At 42.8% G+C, this 21,223-nt stretch overlaps 1 protein-coding gene across 16 annotated transcripts in view; it reads left to right on the top strand.

Annotated features, from left to right (window-relative positions):
- MAGI2 (membrane associated guanylate kinase, WW and PDZ domain containing 2) overlaps positions 1 to 21,223 on the top strand; it is a 1,439,413-nt gene that overhangs the window by 1,411,873 nt on the left and 6,317 nt on the right. For 10 of the 16 annotated variants that reach the window (XM_032275750.1, XM_032275745.1, XM_032275743.1 and 7 more), the window contains one exon: positions 18,525 to 18,561. The exons of 5 other annotated variants lie outside the window; for them this stretch is intronic. In XM_032275750.1, coding sequence (XP_032131641.1) covers positions 18,525 to 18,561 — 37 coding nt within the window. Of the gene's footprint in view, positions 1 to 18,524; positions 18,562 to 21,223 lie in introns of those variants that run through there. One more of the 16 variants, XM_032275758.1, reaches the window with a different exon arrangement.

The following is a 21,223-nucleotide window of genomic DNA, read 5'->3' as shown; positions in this document are numbered from 1 at the left end:
GTTGTCAGAGCTCTGTGCAGATACTCATCCTTAAATGAATCTGTTAGTGAATTGTATTCCATGGTTAAATCTTTAGCTCACAGAAGCCATGTTGAAGGTAATTCAAACTGTGTGCTCAGCAGTCTCAGCTATGACGGTGACCCAGGTCTTCACTGGGTATGATACTCAGAGCTGGCAGAACTTCAGTGATGAATACACAGTTGAAAAATCAGGAGAGTTCCACATTCCTTTTTTTTTTTTTTTTTGAGTCAGAGTCTCGCTCTGTCACCCAGGTTGGAGAGCAGTGGCTCACCACAATCTCTACCTCCCTAGCTCAAGCAATTCTGCTGCCTCAGCCTCCAGAGTAGCTGGGATTACAGACACCCACCACCATGCCTGGCTAATTTTTTATTTTTATATTTTTAGTAGATACAGGGTTTCACCACTTTGACCAGGCTGATCTTGAACTCATTACCTCAAGTGATCTACCCACCTCAGCCTCCCAAAGTGCTGGGATTACAGGCATGAGCCACCGTGCCTGGCCCACATTCCTATTTCTGGTCCTTTTAGGCCCCAGAGAAAGTGGGATGCCTTCCCTTGGTAATAAGTTCCTAACCCTCCTGAATTTCTCAACTCTGTGTTCATTGTTCAAGTTCTGCCTGGTCTGAGACACTGGAAATCATCTAGTTCTTAACCTTGGCATTGATGGGAAGGATGCAAAGCCACTGAATGTCCAATAGAGCAAGTATTACAAGGCTTATGTATTAGCACTTAGTATAGGATGGCTGCTGGCAGGGAAGAGTTAAGGAAGAGAGAATGAAGATGAAATGTAACATCTTCCATCCAGAGTATGGGTTCTGTGGAATAAGCCTATAAAGCACCCTGCATGCATGCTCTTTACTAAGAGAATCGTACATAGTTGTAAAGGAAACTGGAGTCAGGCTCTGATTAAGTGAATCATCAGATCTCAGATGAAGGCAAAGAGGGCTTGTCTCACAAATGAACATAACCATAAAATTGTTGACTGGAACTGAAAAGGCTCATGAAAATGCCATCATTATTCAGCTTCTTTTTCTCAAAGATGTATTTCTGAGGGACTTTTCTATATCTTTATCTCTCTCAGTATGTAATTCTATTAAAGTGCTTAACACATTGTATCATATTTATTTCTTCAGGTATCCTTTCTCCCCTAGAATGTGAGCTCCGCAAGGTCATGAACAGAAATGTTTCTAAATTAATTTTCATATTCCCAATGGCTAGCACATTACTCTACCTTAAGGATATAGATAGGTCACCAGTGTTTGATAAAAGGAATGAATGGATAAATGAATGAAAAAACTATGTAAGACCCCCACCAAAAATCATTAAATGGTTGTTGCCGTCCTTTCTAAGAGAGACCTGTCAAACAAAATCTCTTGAGTCCCAAGTTTCTATTCCCTTTTTTTTTTTAGTAGACACAGGGTTTCACCACTTTGACCAAGCTGGTCATGAACTCCTGACCTCAAGTGATCCACCCACCCCACCCTACCAATAAAGGCCCTATTCACATTTGGCCTTTATTTTTAGCAAAAGGTAACATTGAGGTTCTGTGAAAGGCCATCTTAACTTTGCCATTCATTCCATCTCTCAATGGGAGCCAACTGTATACATATACACACACATACACAGACATACACACACGGTACATTAGCCTCACAAGGGCACTGACATTGTCTACCTTGTTGATCATTGTATCCTGACCACCTACGAATAGTCCCCGAAAACATGTGTCAACTGAAAAATGAATTAGATTTCACGGTTTACTGACGTACTAACCAGTCTTCCACACTGCTGTGAAAAAGAAAAGGAATACAAAGCTACACTAAAACTCCGCATTGATTCAAAGTGATTTGCTAGTGTTCAGCAAAAGAAGAATCTAGAGTCTGCAGATATGTCAATGCCATTGTGGGTGGCTCTTCCACCTCTATCATTCTGTCTCTGGAATGGCAGTGATTGAAACTGACCTGTCTTCCTCATAGCTATGTCGGAGAGAGGAAAGAAAAGATCTCTTCTCTAGTCCTATGTAGACATACACATGTGCTGTATTACTTAAAGCAGCCATATGTCTACTTAGAAATAATGGATGGCAAACTTAAAAAGTGAAAGAATGCTATAGAAACTCTGGGTCCTGAAAAAGAAACATTCATGGTACTGTAAATTGTGGAGTTGTGGGAGTCACCTTATTTTAATGAGTGTTTCTCATAAAATAACAGAATAACAATAATAGAATAATGACATCTTTCTCATAATAGAAGTACAAGTTATCACACAAATTACCCCCATTGGTTTTTCATTTACCTTTAATCATACTACCATGGGAAAATAAAGGAGTAAAAAGAATGAGCTTGAACTTGAAAGATTTCTACTCCAGCAATTGTCACTATTCTTTTTCACATTTGCTTTAGGTGAAAGCCTGGCAAAAGTCAAACTTAGTAAAACTAGTAATTATACCACAAATACATTAGTTCTCAGTGTGTTCGTTTTTAAGGTTGAAACTTACACCTCTTAAGGTTAACAATTATTTCCCCTCAGTAAATTGTAGATTCCTGTGTTCTAGGGAAAGGCATTGCCAAAAATAAAGTACTAGGCTGATTGGTCTTCACTCTTTTCTAAGCAAACAACAATGTGAAAAGTTGACCATGAAGACATTGTCTGCACAGCCGGTAAAATTTCTTTGACTCACTCAACTCATTCAAGCTTAAATGCTAAAAAAGAAGGCGGCACTGACAGGCCATCCTCTGGGACTCTCTGAATCCGGAATCCAGCTTTGTCAGTTATTTCAAGTAGATATAAATGGAGATTTTGGCCAATCCTTTCCACCCCCAGAGGTCAAGGGAGCAGCTGTACTTCTAAAAATTAAACTACATTCCCAACAAAACTTTTTCTTGACCTTTAAAGCTGGTATGAAGCTCCAGAGCATTATACAAAATGGCCACGCAGATATTTTCCCACCCTATACTCCACCTGCCACAAGCAGAAACAATGGGTTCATTCAGTTCACCTAGGACATGATCCAAGGCCCTTTGTATCAATTTTAGTTACCAAAAGATGGCTTGAAAAAACACTATTTTTAAGAGTTAAGCCTCTTCTTGTCAGGGGATATAGGTAAGAAAAGTAATATCCCACTCTAGATGCATATGTTTTTATCTAATTATTTCACACAAGGCAGTTTTGTGAAGAAGGCAAGGGAAGCAGTTAACATTTAGGAAAACTGAGGCCCAGAGAGATTACGTGGCTTACCCAAGGTTACACAGCTAGGAAGCAATAGACAATACCTGAAACTGTCCTCTGACCCCAAACGATAGTGTCCTACTATGTTATGCCCTGCTGATCTGATTCAAAAGCTTTCTTTAGGGGGATGTTGGTATATCCCAGCATATTGAATATACTGATGTACCAATGAAGCCCTGAGTCTTGGGGTCTGGCAAGTATATCAGTCAGCTGCATTTGGCATCCCCAGGTGTCCCCAGCTCTGAAACTCCAAATCTAGATAAAGCTTATTTATTGGGAGCAATTCCAAGAGATTCAGTCCAGCCTGAGGCCTTCAGAGCACCTCCAGAAGGAAGGTTAGATCTTTTTTGGCAAACGCAATGATAACAAGAACATTTACTTCTTATTAACGGTGCGCCTGGCACACCAAGTTAATGTGCCCATTTAAACCTCACAACAACTCTGAGGTAGGTACTCTACTCACTGTCATTTTGCTAATCAAAAAAACAAGGATGAGAGCACTTCAGGTGACCTGCTTGATCAGGGAGCGTGATCAAGGACTAGAAGCTGTGTAGTTTGACTTCACAGGCCAGACTTAAACCCTGCCCTACAATATCCCAGAGGAGTTCACGCCCTCTTGATCAGCCTATAACCCTCCAGACACTCCCAAAATTCAACAAGATGCCAAGCCATTACAAAGAATGTTGTCTTACAAAATAGCAGCCCACTCGTGTTGGCCCAGAACCTATAATGTTTGCCAGAATCAGAAAGAGCTGCCATGTTAGAACTTTAAGACTATCACATTGTTCTCTTTTGGGTAATTCATCAAAGCATGTAAGCTTAGCCAAAGGACATATTCCTCAACCGCTGGGCACCTGAACAAAGGCCCCATGACCCTGATTCTTTGGGGTCAACAGCAACCCTCTGCAAGGACCTTCCTTTATTAATCAAAGAAGAAAAGATAAAGTAAATAACACTACTGATTTGAGATCAGAAGGAGCAATTTAGGCTCATGTCTCCTATACTCACAGATGCTCTCAGTATCCTTGTTCATGGAATCATCCTTTAGCCTTGGAAAATGGACCCCAGTGAAGGGAGTAGCTCTGCCCACTCAGGCCTTGCTTTTTGACCAGCCCACAATGTGGCAGGCTCCCGTTTCTATTACAGGGCGGGTTGTGGGGGGTCCTAGCTGCTCATTTCCTCCATGCCAAACCTCTTCCTCTCTCCCGGACAGCAGCCTCACTTGGAGTAGGGTTCTGTGAGTCTTTTTTGGCAGGAAAGGCTACTTAAAGAAGCCCATTCAATAAACTATTTATTCATAGGGCATAGCAGGGCATCAAGCCCGGTAGGTTCTGGCCACAGCCCACCACTGGCATTCAGGGAGCTGACTTTCCAGGCTTTTGTCTTTGTTTTGTTTGCCTTTTGCTTTTGAAACAGCGTCTCACTCCGTCGCTATGCTGGAGTACAGTGGTACAATCATGTCTTGCTGTAGCCTCCCACTCCTGGGCTCAAGCAGTCCTCCCACCTCAGCCTCCCTAGTAGCTAGGAGTACAAGCACGCACCACCACACCCAGCTAATTTCTGTATGTTTTGTAGAATCAGAATCTTGCTGTGTTGCCGAGGGTGGTCTCAAACTCCTGGGCTCAAGCAATCCTCCCACCTTGGCCTCCCAAAGTGCTAGGATTACAAGTGTGAGCCACCACACCTGATGACTTTCCAGATGATAGGAGGCTAAGTGAGCAGCTTTGCAGCAAGCTGACTAGAGGTTGCAAAGCTCCCAACCTCAAGAACTTCCTATTAGGTCTCTCATTCAACCAAACTTGTATCTCTATTTTGAAAGAATCCTTTCTGTGTGCTTGTGTTTGGCTGTCTAAGTATCTCACCCCAAGGTGCCTCAAGAGGCTTCTTGAGCAGTGTCAGGCAGAAGGAGCCTTCTATCACACACTGCAGCCTCAGGTGACTGGACTGAGTGGATGTTGTTAGTGGATTTTTCTTTCCACAGAGACTCACATTAAAGCTCACAGATTTCAGGTGAGAAGAATCAGATGCGGTCTCTAGCACTAAAGGGGCCTGAGTCAGTTTCAATCTTCTCCCATCAACAGGCCAGGAGCATGCAACAAAGCACAGGTGGAGGGTCAGCTGATGCCCAGACGGGCAGTGAGCTTTCCCTGGACACCAGCAGGCACCTTTTGGGGCTCCTCCAGAATGGTCTAGCCGCCTTGGAAGGATGACTTACCGAAAGGCGTCTCCAAGGATTAACAGCTCCAGTGAGCCTCTTACGGATGTCATTTATCTCAGTGCCAGTCACCAGTCATTCCTGAGTGGAGCTGTAATGAACAGAGAATGATGTAAATGTGTAGGCAGACCTCTAGAGCGTTTAGACGTCTCCGTGAGAGGTATGACGTCATCCCCATCGCCCCCTGGCCTTTCCCCCTCAGGGCTGCCTCTAAGGCAAGGTGGCCGGCCCAGTGCGACTCCCAGAGGCCCTCCCGCGCTTCCAGGACTGAGCCCCGCTGCTCTGCGTCTACCTGCTGGATCCTCAGGATCCCCTCATTCCCAGTCGAAGGACTGCCATCTGAACCCGTGTGGGGTGGCCTTACCCACCCAGGGGAGGTTGAGAAAGGGGTGGAATCGGGCGCCCCCTTCCTGACCCTGGGCTGAGCTGGGTGGAGTTAGGAACCGGGCGAGGAGGAAACCCGCGGGGATGTGACGCTGCGGCGCGACCAGAGGCCGCCAGGAGGCGCCCGTCCTCCTTCCCGCCCGCATCTCCCCTCATCCTCCCTCTGCTTGGACAGAGAGTGGGGAGGACTAGAATTCACCTCTTACTCCGGCCCGCTGCAAGGTGATCCAAAGGAAGTCGCTTACTCTCCCAGCATTGTCCTTTGGCAACGACATGCAAAAATAGTAGTCCCCACCCACAAGCCCCAGAGGAGCACCTCAAGAACACAACGGGATGTCTCAGGAATGCTCTGGCAACAGCCCCTATTTGCACGAATTCTTATTACTAATCATGTTTTCCTTGTTCAAATCGAACGTCTGTATAAACACAGTTGCATGTATGCTGGGAGCTGCCCTTTAAGTGACTCTACCCACACATTAATGTGAGGCTTAGCCTCTCAAGCTGCAGAATGAATGGTATTAGCAGGTTGCTAGGACGTTCATCTTGCAAAACTGCAGACGGATGTCTATAGACTTAAAGACTGAGCCAGAACGAAGCAAGTCTATTGCCCTGGAAGAACTCCCCACATTTTTCAAGCAATTTCTCCAGTTCATTTGTTTCGAGCACCTTTGAATTCCTCTGGCATAATCACTCTACCCTTTGTCAACACAAAATGATTGTTTAAACGACTCAATAAGATCATGCCATGGGCAACTATTTCCATTTATTATGATTTATTGCCTGTTTAGCACCAATGTGCCAGGCACATTCAACAGAAGACAAGCCGCCTCTAAAATGGTTTTTCTTTCTGCTCTGGAGGCCCACAGAATAAAAACAACCTGCTCAGAGTAAAGGAAAGGTCATCCATGCTGATGAGGATCAGTGACTAAGGACATCTTGGAAAGAAGGTCCAACTTTCCAAATGATAAAGAACAAGACTTCTTTTTTCACTGGCCAACATGGTGAAACCCTGTCTCTACTAAAAATACAAAAATTAGCTGGGCACAGTGGCAGACACCTGTAATCCCAGCTACTCCGGAGGCTGAGGCAGGAGAATCACTTGAACCCAGGAGGCGGAGATTGCAGTGAGCCGAGATCGCACCACTGCACCCTAGCCTAGGCAACAGAGCAAGACTCCGTTTAAGAAAAAAAAAAAAAAAAGGAAGAAAGAAAGAGCAAACATAAATTACAGTAAATGTTGTAAAAGAAACAAAGAAGGAAATGAAATAGAAAATAACCACTTTGGACAAGGTGGGAAGAGTGGCCTCTCTGAGGACGCGACACCAATGGTCAAAGATCAAAGATCTAATCCTGACATGTCTACTGTGAAGACACAAGGGGCTGAGTTTTTAGACTCCAGATGTGCACACGGCCCAGGAACCAGTTCCTACTGCTTCAGCAAAGGTACTGAACAGAAAGAAATAGGGGGCCGTTCCACAGCAGGTCCACTGACTTAAGCCCTCTCCCCTCAGCTCTGAGATCTTTTTCCCAGCATCCTTTGGCTCCCCCTGCCAGTCCACAGCCCCTCCCTGGGGTGCTGCGCTCACATTGTCAGCAGGCATTGCTGACACAGGAGGGTTTTTCCACTTTTGTGTCACACACCTATAAAAATCCAAGGCTTGATAAACCACCATCTGTAAGGAAAGTCAAATTGCTTCTTGTATTTCCAGCTCAATTTTATTTCTGACGAAATGACTCCAGTGAAAAACTTTATCTTGTGCTAAAATGAAATTAAGCCTGCTTGAAAATTGCCATTATATATGCACCCTAAATGCTACAGAAATTGATACCAATCAGTTTGTTTCTAGGAAGGCATCCTGGAACTGTTTGCAGAAGTAAAAATTCATAGGCAGGCTTTATCAACACCGATGAGGGCTTAGATGGTTTCAAATAGTCTCATCTTTTGTCCTTTATTATCACAGCAGGAAAGATGCAGGGGTCTTTCACAACACCACAAATAGGAAGGAAAGGTTTTCTGCATCTTCAGCTGCCTTATGGAAAAAGAAGGAAGGCTGCAGGAACCAGGAGCTTGCAGCTGGAGCTAAGGACATCACAGGCCCTCTGCCACCCCACCCCCATCCTAAGTTCACAGAGAGGCCTGTGACCCCAGATTGGCCAGGCATAGCCAGGGCCACTGTCTGCCCAAGGCTCAGGTTAATCAACCCCTGCTTGCCTTTTGGAGAGCTCCTTTTACCCAGATGCCTTGGGGGTGCTGGTTCCTGCACAGGGGTATTATCCAGGTGGCAGATCTACCAGGGCCTCTGCTCATCCTTCTCTAGGGCTATTGCTTTTCTCATAGCATTCTTGCAGGATATGTGGGAAAGAAGTGATACACCCACACTTCTCCTTTTTGCTCCTTACAGGAGCTTTAGATAAAAGTTACCTAAAGGGGCCAAGCATGATGGCTCACACCTGTTATCTCAGCACTTTGGGAGGCCAAAGTGGGTGGACTGCGTTAGATCAGAAGTTCAAGACCAGCCTGGGCAACACGGAGAAACCCCTTCTCTACAAAAATTAGCTGGGCATGGCAGACACCTGTGGTTCCAGCTATTCAGGAGTCTGAGATGGGAGGACTGCTTGAGCCCAAGGAGGTGGAGGCTGCAGTGAGCTATGATCACCACTGTACTCTAGCCTGGACTCAAAAAAATAAAAAGTTACCTAAAGAGGGTAAGGAGACAATCTCTGGATGAGCCACATAACTTCTATGAACCTCTGTTTCTTCATCTGTGTAATGAAGACAGCAGCAATATCTACTTCTTAGGTTTGTTATGAAATTTAAATGACGAAATGCATCCACAGCATTGAGCATGAAGAGCAAGCACCCAATGAATGTTAGCTGTTTTTTTTTTACCATTATCATTATTTACGAGTGCTTACTATATGCCAGAAACCGTGTTAAATGCTCATTTAATTTTTATGAAAATTTGCCATAATTTTTTATCAGATCTTAGATACATCACTTATGATTGGAGAAGTTAAGTAATTTGCAGAACGCCACACAGCTGGTCAGTAGTGAAGCTAAAATCTAAATCTACACTGCCTCACTCTAGATTTCAATTATCTTTCCTATCCCTGGCATTTGGTGATACTGACCTTACAAAGCCAGCTACTGAAATGGAATTCATTCAGTAGGTAATCCACCTCAGGTTGCTACTGGCAAAAATTCAAATAATATACCTTAAAAAATACACACACACACACACACACACACACTCATACACACACAGAATGTGCATTGGCCCATACCTGTTGAAAAATGCTTTGCAATGTGAGACTTTAAAATAATATTCATCACATTGTATTCTTATTGTTTTTAAAGAAAATTAAAGTTAACACAAATTTACCGTTGGGCACAACTTTCTGGAAGGCACTACTAACAAAGAAGCTTTAGAATACAGTTTCTGTCTTCAAGGAATGAATCATTTCATTGTGAAAGAAAGATGGGAAAAGGAGAATAAACACATGAAGAAGCAAGGGATAGACTACGGGTTTACTACAATAAAGTAAGCAAACCATTAAGGCCATGATTAGATGTCAAATAAGAGGGTGTATTTTAGGAAGCAGAATACAGGCTGGGCTGAAGAGTGGAAGCTAGCAGCCAGGTGGCCTGTTAGGATGATGCTGTAACATCTCACTTTAAAGGGACAAGGGCTGAGGTCAACCTTAGGAGGGTCAACATGAACCTGAGGGATGTTCTGAAGGAACACTGAGGGAATTTAATGACTGATTATATAGAGAGATTAGGGGAAAGGAAGATGTTAAAGGAGATTTCAGAATTCCCACACTTGGGAGGTCCAAATCTGCTCGTTCAGTCTGTTCCCAATCTAAGCCAATCTCAGCCATGGCACCACCATCCATCGTCACACAAGCTGGAGTCCTAAAGGTCACTCGGGACTCCTCACTCACTCACTCCTACCTCCACACATCTCCTCAGTCCTGCTGTTTCTCTCCTCTATACCTTCCAGAGCTGATCTCTCCTGCTGTGCTCTGTCCCACCCCATCCCATCTCTCACCTGCACAGAAGCCGTGCCTGCGACCATGGCTCCTCATCTCATTTCATGGCTGCATCAGCACCCATGCTAAGGATCTAACACACACCTCTGCTGCCCAGGCTTCAACCCTCCAGTGCTTCTCCAGCACCCACACGGGCAGGGCGGGGGGCGGCGGGGGCCACAGTCCTGTGTACGTCCTGCAAATGCAGAAGTTCATCATGGCTTCCTCTGCTCAACACCACACCTCACATCCTGTGTTTCAACCACGGAATCCATGGGGAATCCCGGCGAATACCAGGCAAGAGGCACACGACTTGAACAGATAAATGAGTGAGTGGATGTCAGACTATAGGAAAGTCAGAATTATGTGGCTGATTCTGGAAAAAAATGAAAAGCTTAGTTTGGGTGTATATAAGTGAGGTATTTCGACTGGGCGCGGTGGCTCATGCCTGTAATCCCAGCACTTTGAGAGGCCAAGGCGAGCAGATTACCTGAGGTCAAGAGTTCAAGACCAGCCTGGCCAACATGATGAAACCCTATCTACTAAAAATATAAAAATTAGCCAGACATGGTGGCACATACCTGTAGTACCAGCTACTAGGGAGGCTGAGGCAGAACAACTGCTTGAACCCAGAAGGCAGAGGTTGTAGTGAGCCAAGATCACACCACTGACTCCAGCCTGGGTGACAGAGCATGATTCCATCTCAAAAATAAAATAAATAAAATAAAATAGTGAGATATTTGGTTTTTTCCTCTTTTCAAGGTAGGCAAGAACTGGATGTGCTTCAAAACAGAAGAGAAGGGACCACTTGAAAGAAAGGCTGATTATTAAAGAAATGGGGATGATTCTGCTGCTTATGATCAATAAAATTATAATCAGCTAGTCTTCACGTAATGACCATTTCCTCAGGGAGGCCTCCCTGAATCCCTAAATGAGAGTACCTCCTCCATTAAATGCTTCTGTAGCACCTTTTGTCTTTTCTTCCCCCAACTTTCTTTTCATCACATTTGAAATCACTTGTTCTATGTCTACCTCCTATAATAAGCTCCTTAAGGGCAAGGACGTCACTTTGTGATAACAAATTAAACTTAAAGCACAGTGCCTGGCACAGAGTAGATGTTCTGTCTGAATCAACCACAAGATTAGTAGAATTTCTCCACCCTAAGTGAGCGTGCTTCTACTTGTCAATTCAAATGATACAGAAATTTGTTGATAAAGGAATTTAAATACCACAATAAATTGTAATCCATGTATAGTTTATTTGTTGGTATTCTGAGTTGACTCATCTGTTTAGATAGGAGGGATTGAGCATCACTCTTTTGCTTAAAACATCTCACTGGCTGCCCATTCCAAACTGTCTGCCCAAATCTAGACAGGATGAGGGTCTCACTCCTTGGGTGGCACACAGGGTTCTCCCCAACTTGCCTTCTGAGCCTCCTCTTCCACCACCACCCCATGCACCCCTTGCCCTTCACACAGCAGCCCACTGAGCTCCCGCCCTTACTGATCCCCCTTTCTGGGATACTCTGCGCTACTCTCTGCATCTAGTGGACTCTTACTCTCCCTTCCAACTCTAACTCATACCTTCCCTAAGGCCCACATACAGAATCATCTGTTCTCTTCCTGCCCACTCCACAGCACCATGTACTTCCCTCTAGAAGTCTAGAAATCTGAAATAGTACCATGAGTTCCCTGAAGGCACTAACTGTGTCTTGTTCTTCTTTACTTCTCCAGTGCCTTGCACAAACCTGTATAAAATTAGGTTTTGGTTTTTGTTTCTGTTTTTGGCAAGCTCTTGCTCTGTTGCTCAGGCTAGAGTACAGTGGCATGATAGTGTCTCACTGCACCCTTGATCTCCCTGGACTCATGTGATCCTCCCACCTCAATCTCTGAAGTAGCTGGGACCACAGGCATGTACCACCATACCCAGCTAATTTATTTTTTGTAGGGATGGGGTCTTGCTGTCTTGCCCAGACTAATGTTTCCTAGTGAATCAATACAAAACTCTAGGTCCTCTTTGACTGCTCTCTTTCCTTACACCCCACATTCAATCCATCAGCAGGTTCACTCTAATCTATCTTCAGAAAGGTAACCTGAATCCAACCCCTTCTCATACCTCCATGACAACCACCACATCCAAGCTACTGTCATGTCTTGCCTGAGCTACCACCACAGCCTCCAGACTGCTGTTCTTCATTCCACCTGCAATCTATTTTGCACACAACAGCTGTTTGGCCGTTTAAAATATAATTTCTCTGCTTGAAACCTTCCAGTGGCTTCCATCACCCCTAAAGTCCAGACTCTTTCTTGAAGCCCTATATGATCTCACATTTCCCTCTGCCTCTCAGTCCTCTTGTCATTCCTTGAACATGTCAAGTCCTGTCTCAGCAAGATCTTTGCACCTTCTGTTACATTCCCTTAGTGTGTTCTTAGCCCAAATATCCAAATGACTTTCTCCTCCTCTGCATTCCAATCCCCACTTAATATCACCTTCCCTGACCAGCCTATCTAAAACAACACCCATCACTTTCTATCTCCTTAACATACCTTATTTTTCTTCATTGCACCAGTCCATATCAGACTTTCTATTATTATCTATTTGTATATTAATCTTTGGTGTTTTCCACTATGACAGTAAGATCCATGGAAACAGGAATATTGCTTTCTTCACAGGCATATTTTCAGTGCACAGACCTGTACAACACAAAAAGTAGATGCTTAATAAATATTTGTTGGCTAGACATGATGGCTTACACCTGTAATCCCAGCACTTCGGGAGGCCAAGGCAGGCAGATCATTTGAGTCCTGGAGTTCGAGACCATCCTTGGCAACATGGCAAAACCCCATCTCTATAAAAAAATTACAAAAGTCAGCCAGGTGTGTTGGCACACACCTGTAATCCCAGCTACTTCAGGAGGCTGAGGCAGGAGGATCACTTGAGCCCAGGAGGTCAAGGCTGCAACGAGCTGAGATTGTGCCACTGCACTACAGACTGGGTGACTAAATAAGTAAATAATATTTGTTGAATAAAGCAGCTGGGTATTGGGTCCTAATGTAGAAAGATATCAATAAGAAGAAAGCGTTTTGAAAAATAAAGCTGGGCACAGAAAAAAATGTCTAAGGATGCCCTTGTTGAAATACAATAATGAAAATGGACAGTTCCAGGCACACGAGCTCTCTTCATTAATTCATTTTCTTTTTAAACAGCCAGAAGTGTTTCAAAGGGGCCTTGTCCCTTGGGGACAGGCTGTTTGGGATATAGTTGTATATCACTTGTGAGGCCTTAGCCTAGAAGTGAATTAGTCTCATGCCCAAGCCCTGCCTGTAAATGGTCTACAGAGAAGACAAAGAGATCAGGAGGAAGATCTTGAATACCCCAGAAAGTATGGATTTAGCCGGAGCCCACGGGTATCCTCTGAGGAATTCATTTCATCTTCTTCCATCTTTGGCAAGATGTGGCTATTATCAGTTTCCATCATCTCTCCCATGACATAACTACTTTCTGATTAATTATTCTCATCCTTATTTCAGCTCTCTGCCACTTCAGACAGGGCTGTATTTCTGTGATGAAGAACACCATTCTAGAAAAGCTTTGAGATTAAAGATGCCTTCTAAAGATTAAAGTAAAACCTCTTTAATTCAGATTCTTCTAATTCTACGAACTCAGAATTCACTATCAGTCTCATTGGACTAAGGCTCATCTTGAGCCAATGGTGAGGGACACAGAGGAAATTCTAAAGCAAAGTAGTGGTGGAAATATTCTTTCCAAAAGGTGTAATCAACTTAAAAAGGTTTCTTCCCCCAGGTTTAAAAATAGTTTATCAGCACTATTAAGGTTTTTCCATTTAAAAAAATTGAGTATTATTTATATACATTAAAATTTACCCTTTTTAGTGCAAATTCTATGAGTTTCAAAAAATACATGGTTATATCATCACTACCATAATTAAGATATAGAACAGTTTCATAACCTCCCAAAATTCTCTTATCCTCCATTGTAGTCAAGCCTCCTCCTACACCCAGCCTCAGAAACCACTAATCGGTTTTCTCTCCCTTTAGTTTTGCCTGTTTGAGAATGTCGTACAGATGGAATCACACAGTATGTCACTTTTTGAATCTGGCTTTTCACTTAGTATAACAGCTGAAATTCACTCACTTTGTGAGTGTAAGTCGCTTGTTCCATCTCATAGCTGAGGACTAGCCCATTGTATCACACAGTGCCTATCCATTCACCAGATGATGGACATTTGGGTGGTTCCCAGTTTTTGGTGATTATGAATAAAATCACCATAGAAATCCACATATAGGCTTTTGTGTAAACACAGTTTTTATTTCACTCAGGTAAACACCTCAGAGTGGGCCTCCTGAGTCAGATGTTAACTAAATGTTTAAGGATCTGCCAAACTCTTTCCTTGAATGGCTACTCTACCATTTATTCCGAACAATATTGTGTGAGAGTCTTAATTGCTCCACTTGCCAGTTATTTTCAGTTGCGTCACTGTTGTTTAATTATAGCCATATAGTAGGTGTGCATTGGTATCTCGTTGTAGTTTTAATTTTTATTCTTCTACTACTGATGTTGAGCATAAAAGATGCTCTTTTATGTGCTTATCCACCATCCGTGCATCATCTTGGTAAATTGACAATTCAATAATTGGATTCAAACTATTCATTTAATGGCTAATGTGCATATAACATCCATATAGATTATTTCATTTGCTCTTTATGACTCTGAGAAGGAATTAGGGCAGGTATTGTTCCACTTTACAGATGATAAACTGAGGTTGAAAATGGTTACATGACTTCCCAAGTCCGTACCAGGGGGCAGAACTAGAGGTAAAAGCCACGTCTCCCAGTTGCCACTCTCTACCATGAGTTGCTGACTTGCTTCCTAAAAACAAGTAGGACAAATCTTGACTCAGCTGGAATGAACTGTCAGCTCAGGCTCCAAGTGACTGAGTGCCCCAGAAAAAATTATGGAAAGCCTGTCCTTCCCTGCTGTGTGACAGATGCTTCCAATCCCCTTACTTCAGCAAAACTTCCCCGGGCTTTAGTTCCCTTCTTTGGAGTCTCACAGTCTATTGAGCAAATCTCTGACTTCCTTGCCATCCTACCACCAGAGTAGAGATTCCTGCACTTTACTGGGGCTTTGAGAGACACTGCTTCTTCATGCAGTGGTTTTCAGACACACAGTGGTTTGCAGACTGTCTGTTAGAGCCTGGAGCATCTCAAGAAATGACCGAAAGGGCCCCTGTGGGTGGGAGTGAGGGTGGGTGGCAGGAAGCTTTGGGTCTTCCTTAACTAACCAAAGCAGTTCCATTTTTATCCGTTTTATATATTGGCCTTTCATTTAAAATTGTATTTGAGAAGGAGGATGTGTTGCTTTCAAACAAATTTGAAAACCACTGCCTCGAAGCTTGTCTTTAAATATTTGAGGGTAAGAAGGTCTCCAAGCATTATTCAGACACTAACACAAGCTTGAAATAAATGAACAAGCACATTTCTCATATTCTCTAATGCAGATTTTACTAATTCAAACTGATCCTTAGGTATCCCCACATTCCCAGACCAGTCTGGATTATCAAGATTTTTTAAAATATTAGAACACAGAGCTGAGTTTCCTAACCTGTGCTCCATGACATATCTCTCGTGAGTGATACCAAGATACTGACTCCTCTTAGCCCTTGGAGTGTTCAGAAAGGGTTTGGTATCTTCAGACCTTGATCATTTTCATGTTTACTCCAGTGCATTGTCTAAGTATCATCCTTTTCTATATGTGTACTGATAAGGAAAAGGTTGGAAAGCACTATTATTATAACAGAAAAATGTAGCAGTTATCCTGATTCTCACTTAGTAGCTGAGTGGTCCAGGAAAATTGCTTATTTTATCTACCTCTCAGTTTCCTAATCTTTGAAATGGGAGTAATTGCACCATAGTTTTTTTTGTTGTTTTTTGTTTTTTGTTTTTTGTTTTGAGACAGAGTCTTGCTCCGTTGCCAGGCTGGAGTACAGTGGCATGATCCCAGCTCACTGCAACCTTCACCTCCTGGGTTCAAGAGATTCTCCTTCCTCAGCCTCCTGAATAGCTGAGATTACAAGTATACACCACCAGGCCCAGCTAATTTTTGTATTTTTAGTAGAAGCAGTGTTTTGCCATCTCGGCCAAGCTGGTCTCGAACTCCTGACCTCAAGTGATCTGACCACCTTGGCCTCCCAAAGTGCTGGGATTACAGGTGTGAGCCACCGCACCTGGCCTCATAGCACCATAGTTCTTTGAACTATTATGAGGATTAAAAGGTAATGTACATGTGTGATGCACGCAGCACAGTTCCTAGTACATAGAAGACGTTCAGTAGATAGTAGCTCCATTGTTAACAGCCCCACCTATCCATGAGATTTGCCCTTTTGGCCATACAGGGAGCTAAAACTTGCCACAGATTCATTGCTGCACCTTTGATTATGCTTTCAAAGAATATAAAGGTGAAGCTTCAATAAGCAAATACCATAACCATTGTAAAAGTTATTAATGTTCATAACTTCTAGTTTACATCTCTGGTAATAAAAGTGAAACAAATGCATGTTTGAAGGCCATTGACGATGGCTCCTTGCTTGGAAACAATGCTTCAGAAAGAGCAGATGCAAAGTAAAATAATTTGTTCTGAACTTTTTAAAGTAGTTTTTTTGGTTTGTGTTTTGCTACAAAATCAGTCACCTTAGCAATGGCTGAACAGATACAAATGAACCTTTATAGTTTGAACACAATTCTTAAAAGGCTTTTCTTTTGAATACCAAATGACTTCACATTACTGTCCTTTGATCTACCCTAATCATTTTAGTAATTTCCTATAATATTCTAAATTAAAAGAAAGATTTCAATATAACCACACCAGTATTGGCTACCCCAGACAACTGAAGGTTGCAACAGGAAAGAGTTTTTAATAAGAAATGACACTAAATTCATCGGTCTTTTTACAGAATAATTCTAGTCATTTGAGCAGTAAAAGTATTTATGTCTCAAAGTGACTCAGTGTCTCTAGTACGGAGTATTTTCAATTCAATCCAGCTTCAAGGAATGTCACTGTGAAGATATTTTTTGAAGTAGATAGTACTATCCTGCCCTTAAGAAATCCAATTTTATTGTTAGCATTTTCACAGATCTAATCATAGTGACTGTCCCCCCAACCCCCTATGTCCAAGATTCAAACACAAATGGCATTTCACAGTCTCCATTAGGAATAATGACAGACCTGCTTCTGACACTCACTTTAGATGGAAGTTTCTGTTATACTGCCCCAGGAGAAGACATGAGCCCCCATCTCTCAATCAGACTGGCAGACAGTAAAGCCGTCCGTCCAGTGTCGGTGTTTCAGCTGAGTTGGTAGAACATTACCCAATTCCGAAAGCCATTCAATGACCCTTAGCTACCAGCTGTGTGGCCTTGAATACGTCACTTAAACTCTGTCTCCATTTTCTCATCTGTAAAATGTGTCAGTTTACTTGTATTAATATGAGTTAATACATTTCAAGACCTTCAAAGAGTGCCTGGCATCTAGTAAGTACCTCAATCAGTGTTAGCTACTGCCATTATTAATAGTATCAGTAGCAATAATGTTTCTATTGTCTTCCTGACCACGCTAATCCAAAAGGCAGTCCTTAGGCCCTGGTTTCAAGCTGTGTACTGAGAGTAGGAAGCCATCATAGGAACACTTATCCATGGCTTTCCGAAACACCCAGCCTGAAGCTGGACTCCCTGAGGCCTTTGGTGAGGTATGGGGCAGTAGACAAAGTTTCTTTCCTCACCTGCAGTCTCTGGCTCCCTTCTAAGGGTTTTCTTGATTATATTTTGTTACAAAAAGCAATCACCCAGTGGCTCACGCCTATAATCCCAGCACTTTGGGAGGCTGAGGCGGGCGGATCATGAGGTCAGGGGTTCCAGACCAGCCTGACCAACATGGTGATACCCAGTCTCTACTTAAAAATACAAAAATTAGCTGGGCATGGTGGTATACATCTGTAATCCCAGGTACTCGGGAGGCTGAGGCAGGAGAATTGCTTGAACCCGGGAGGCAGAGGTTGCAGTGAGCTGAGAGCATGCCATTGCACTTCAGCCTGGGCGACAGAGTGAGACTCTGTCTCAAAAAATAAATAAATAAAAGCAATCACCTTGGTGATGGTGGAACAGATACAAATGAACCATTATAGTTTGGGCACAAGCCTTAAAAGATTTTTCTTTCTCAACCTCTGTGTCTTCAGCACAGGATAAAATTAACTCACCCCTAAGGTGGGTTATGCTTTTGTCTTCTGTACAAATGTTTGCTGGAGATAAGAGCCACCTGGGAAAACCAGCAACACAGATACTTACTGCAGCAAGCCGTTTATTCCTATTGGGTCAGCTCTCTGGTTTTACCATCACTTTGGTTATATATCATAAAATAAATAAGATGTTGAAACACAATTTCTGTAGATGAGATTTTTTATCTCTGGCATATGAAGGAAACGAGTACATTTTATTTTTTAATATTGCTGGGCTCCTACAAGATAATTTAAGAGACCATACATCTTTTAACTCAAAAATAATGGCGTGTGTGTAATCTGTGTGTATATATACTGATATGTACTTATGGATTAATCAATCTGTTTTCTAGGAAAGATCCAAACTGGCTAGAACTGACAATAGGAAGGGTAAGAAACTTGATCCTAACTTAGGAGAGGGGCTTGCTTCTCCCACAGTGGAATATAAGATATTTAGGGTCTATTCTACCTGTGAGTTGTTGGAACATTCTCTGGCATGTTGGTTCATGACTTCCCAGGGACAGGGCTCCTTTAAGCAAAGCTATTACTGCATCATTAGAGTTCACAACGAGGGAAAGAACATCCCTAAAATTTCAGAATTTGACTTTGCTCCCCAGGAATCCGAGCTTCTCTTTGTCCCTCTCCATCCTAAGGGGCCTCTGATGAAAGCTGGGAACTCTCCCAATGTATTTCTGTGACTGGCTTCCTCCTTGTTCACTCTCCCCAAACTTAGTCTTTTCCCCTCCCGCTTCAAATACACATTCCTATTTCACCACCGTCCTCCCTCTCAAAACTGATCAAAGTTACAGACACAAACCTGTTTTTGACAGATTATACTTTAAATGAAAATCCTTTGCCCTGAAGTGTTTCCTCAAGTCAGCATTTGGTTTCAAGTCTTCCATTTCTATTCGTGGAATATATGTATTCACTCATCAAATATTCATCAAGCATTTATTTTTGTGTCAAACGCTATGCTAGTTATTAAGTATACTGTGATAAACAAGGCCAACATGGTCATTGCCCTCATGAAGCTTACAGCTAGCATTTGAGACTGATGTTTATCAAATAAGCAAGCAAAAGTATAATTACACATTATAATTACTACAAGGCAATAAAATCGAGAAGCTGGTGAGGAAGATGGAGTATCTACTGTGGACTGGAGTTCTCTGGGATGCTATTAAGAGTCCTGAAGGATGAAAAAGAACCTGCCATGTGAATAAGTCAACAATAATGTCCCAGAACAGAAAGTGAGCTTAGTGCATTTGAAGAACTGAACTAAGACCAGTGTGGGTAGAGAATAGGCAATGAGGGAAAATGAAGCTGGTGAGGCTGGCAGGGGCCAGATCATGCAGGCTTTTGTAGACTAGGTTAAATCATTTTGGATTTTGATCTAAGAGCAGTGGAGATCCATGGAGCATTCAATTTATGTCTCAAAGAGATTGTTGTAGATGTTATACAGATAATCACTGGAGGTTGGCAAGAGTAGAATGAAAGAAGAGTGGGTTCTTGTAGCCCCTGTGAGAAGTGATAGCTTGGCAGGCCAATCTCTTAGGTAGGATATTTAAGTTAGTTGCCCTGGGGAGGGTATGTGGTTCACAGTAGACTACACTTAACTTCTCTTTATGAATAGCACTGAAATTCGTTTTTGAAATTTCTGTCTTCAAGAGTATCCCCAAGGGTTTATGAAAGATGTCCACACTGGGGCCCTCTTTTAACCATGTCCTCAGCAGCCCACACTGGTTGTATCCTTCCAAGAAATCCCTATATTTTTAATGATGGTGGTGAAAGCGAAGGTGAAGATAAGTTGACAGAGTCCACACATATTTGAAAATAAGACTAATTTTTTTTTTAAATCTTGCAGGTGGGTTGTATCTGTGAAGTGAGGGAGAGAAAGGAATCAAGGATGACTCCAAGTGATGACTGTACCATTCACCAAGATGGGGAAATAAGGGAGAGAGTGCAGGATAGGCTTGGGAAGAAAAGATTTCTATCTGGACTTTGTGGGATCGAAGAAGCCAATGAACTATCCAAGTGGGCATTAAGAAGGCAGATGGATACACCAGTAGAGCTCAGCAGAAACATTTGGGAGTATTGTTGTATAAAGGCTACAATAATAATGAAAACCCCTAGGAGAGAATGCAGAGAAAGAAAACTACGTAAGACCAAGCCCTAAAGAGGTCAGGTAAAATCAGAGGAACCCGCAAAGTCAATTGAGGAGAAACTGCTGGAAGTAGGATAAAAAAGCAGAAGGGGGTATAGTGAGAGCCAAGAGTTCAGCTTGTTAATGGAAGTAGTCAGCTGTGTGAAAATGTGGTAAGACATAGTCATCCTTCAGTTTCCTCAGGGGATTGGTTCCTGGAACCCCACAGATATCAAAATGCCCAGATGCTCAAGTCCCTCATGTGAACTGGTGTAGTATTTGCATATAACCTACATACATCCTCCCATATACTTCAAATCATCTCTAGGTCACTTATAATACGTCACACAATGTAAGTGCTATGTAAACAGTTGCTATACTTTGTTTTTAATTTGTATTATCTTTAATTGTTGTATTGTTAGTTTATTTTTTTTCCCAAATATTTTCCATCCTCAGGTGGTTGAATTCACAGATGTAGAACTTGCAGATGTGGAGGGCCAACTCTATACAGAGTCCTCTGGATTTCACAACAGAAAGGTCGTTGGCAGCCTGGACTAGAGCAGTTTCACCAGGGTGGTGGTGGAGAGGGCAGGCTGAGGAAGCCAGTTTGGAATGAAAGGCTTTTTCCTTTTGTAATTCAGCCACTAGGCCTGGGGACATTGGACAAAGGGGCTGCATAAATCCCAGCAGGCCAGATGTGGCTGATTTCATCCTTCTAGGATGGGTCTCTGTTATTTCTAATTGTAGTTAGAGCATCTCAGACATGAACAATGCTGTGTAGCACATTTTCCTTGGTAACCACCTCATAAATGAACATGATCACACACTTTAGCCAATGCCCAGGTCCAAAAAAGGAGAAAGGGAGGGGAGGCAGGCAGAGAAGGCAGGCGGGCAGGGGAGGGAGGCAGGCAG

Source organism: Sapajus apella, unplaced genomic scaffold (genome assembly GCF_009761245.1).
Source record: "Sapajus apella isolate SASKATOON/1434 unplaced genomic scaffold, GSC_monkey_1.0 scaffold7, whole genome shotgun sequence".
NCBI classification, from domain to species: domain Eukaryota; kingdom Metazoa; phylum Chordata; class Mammalia; order Primates; family Cebidae; genus Sapajus; species Sapajus apella.
Note: the sequence above shows the minus strand (reverse complement) of the source record. Positions and strands in the feature narration are given on the sequence as shown.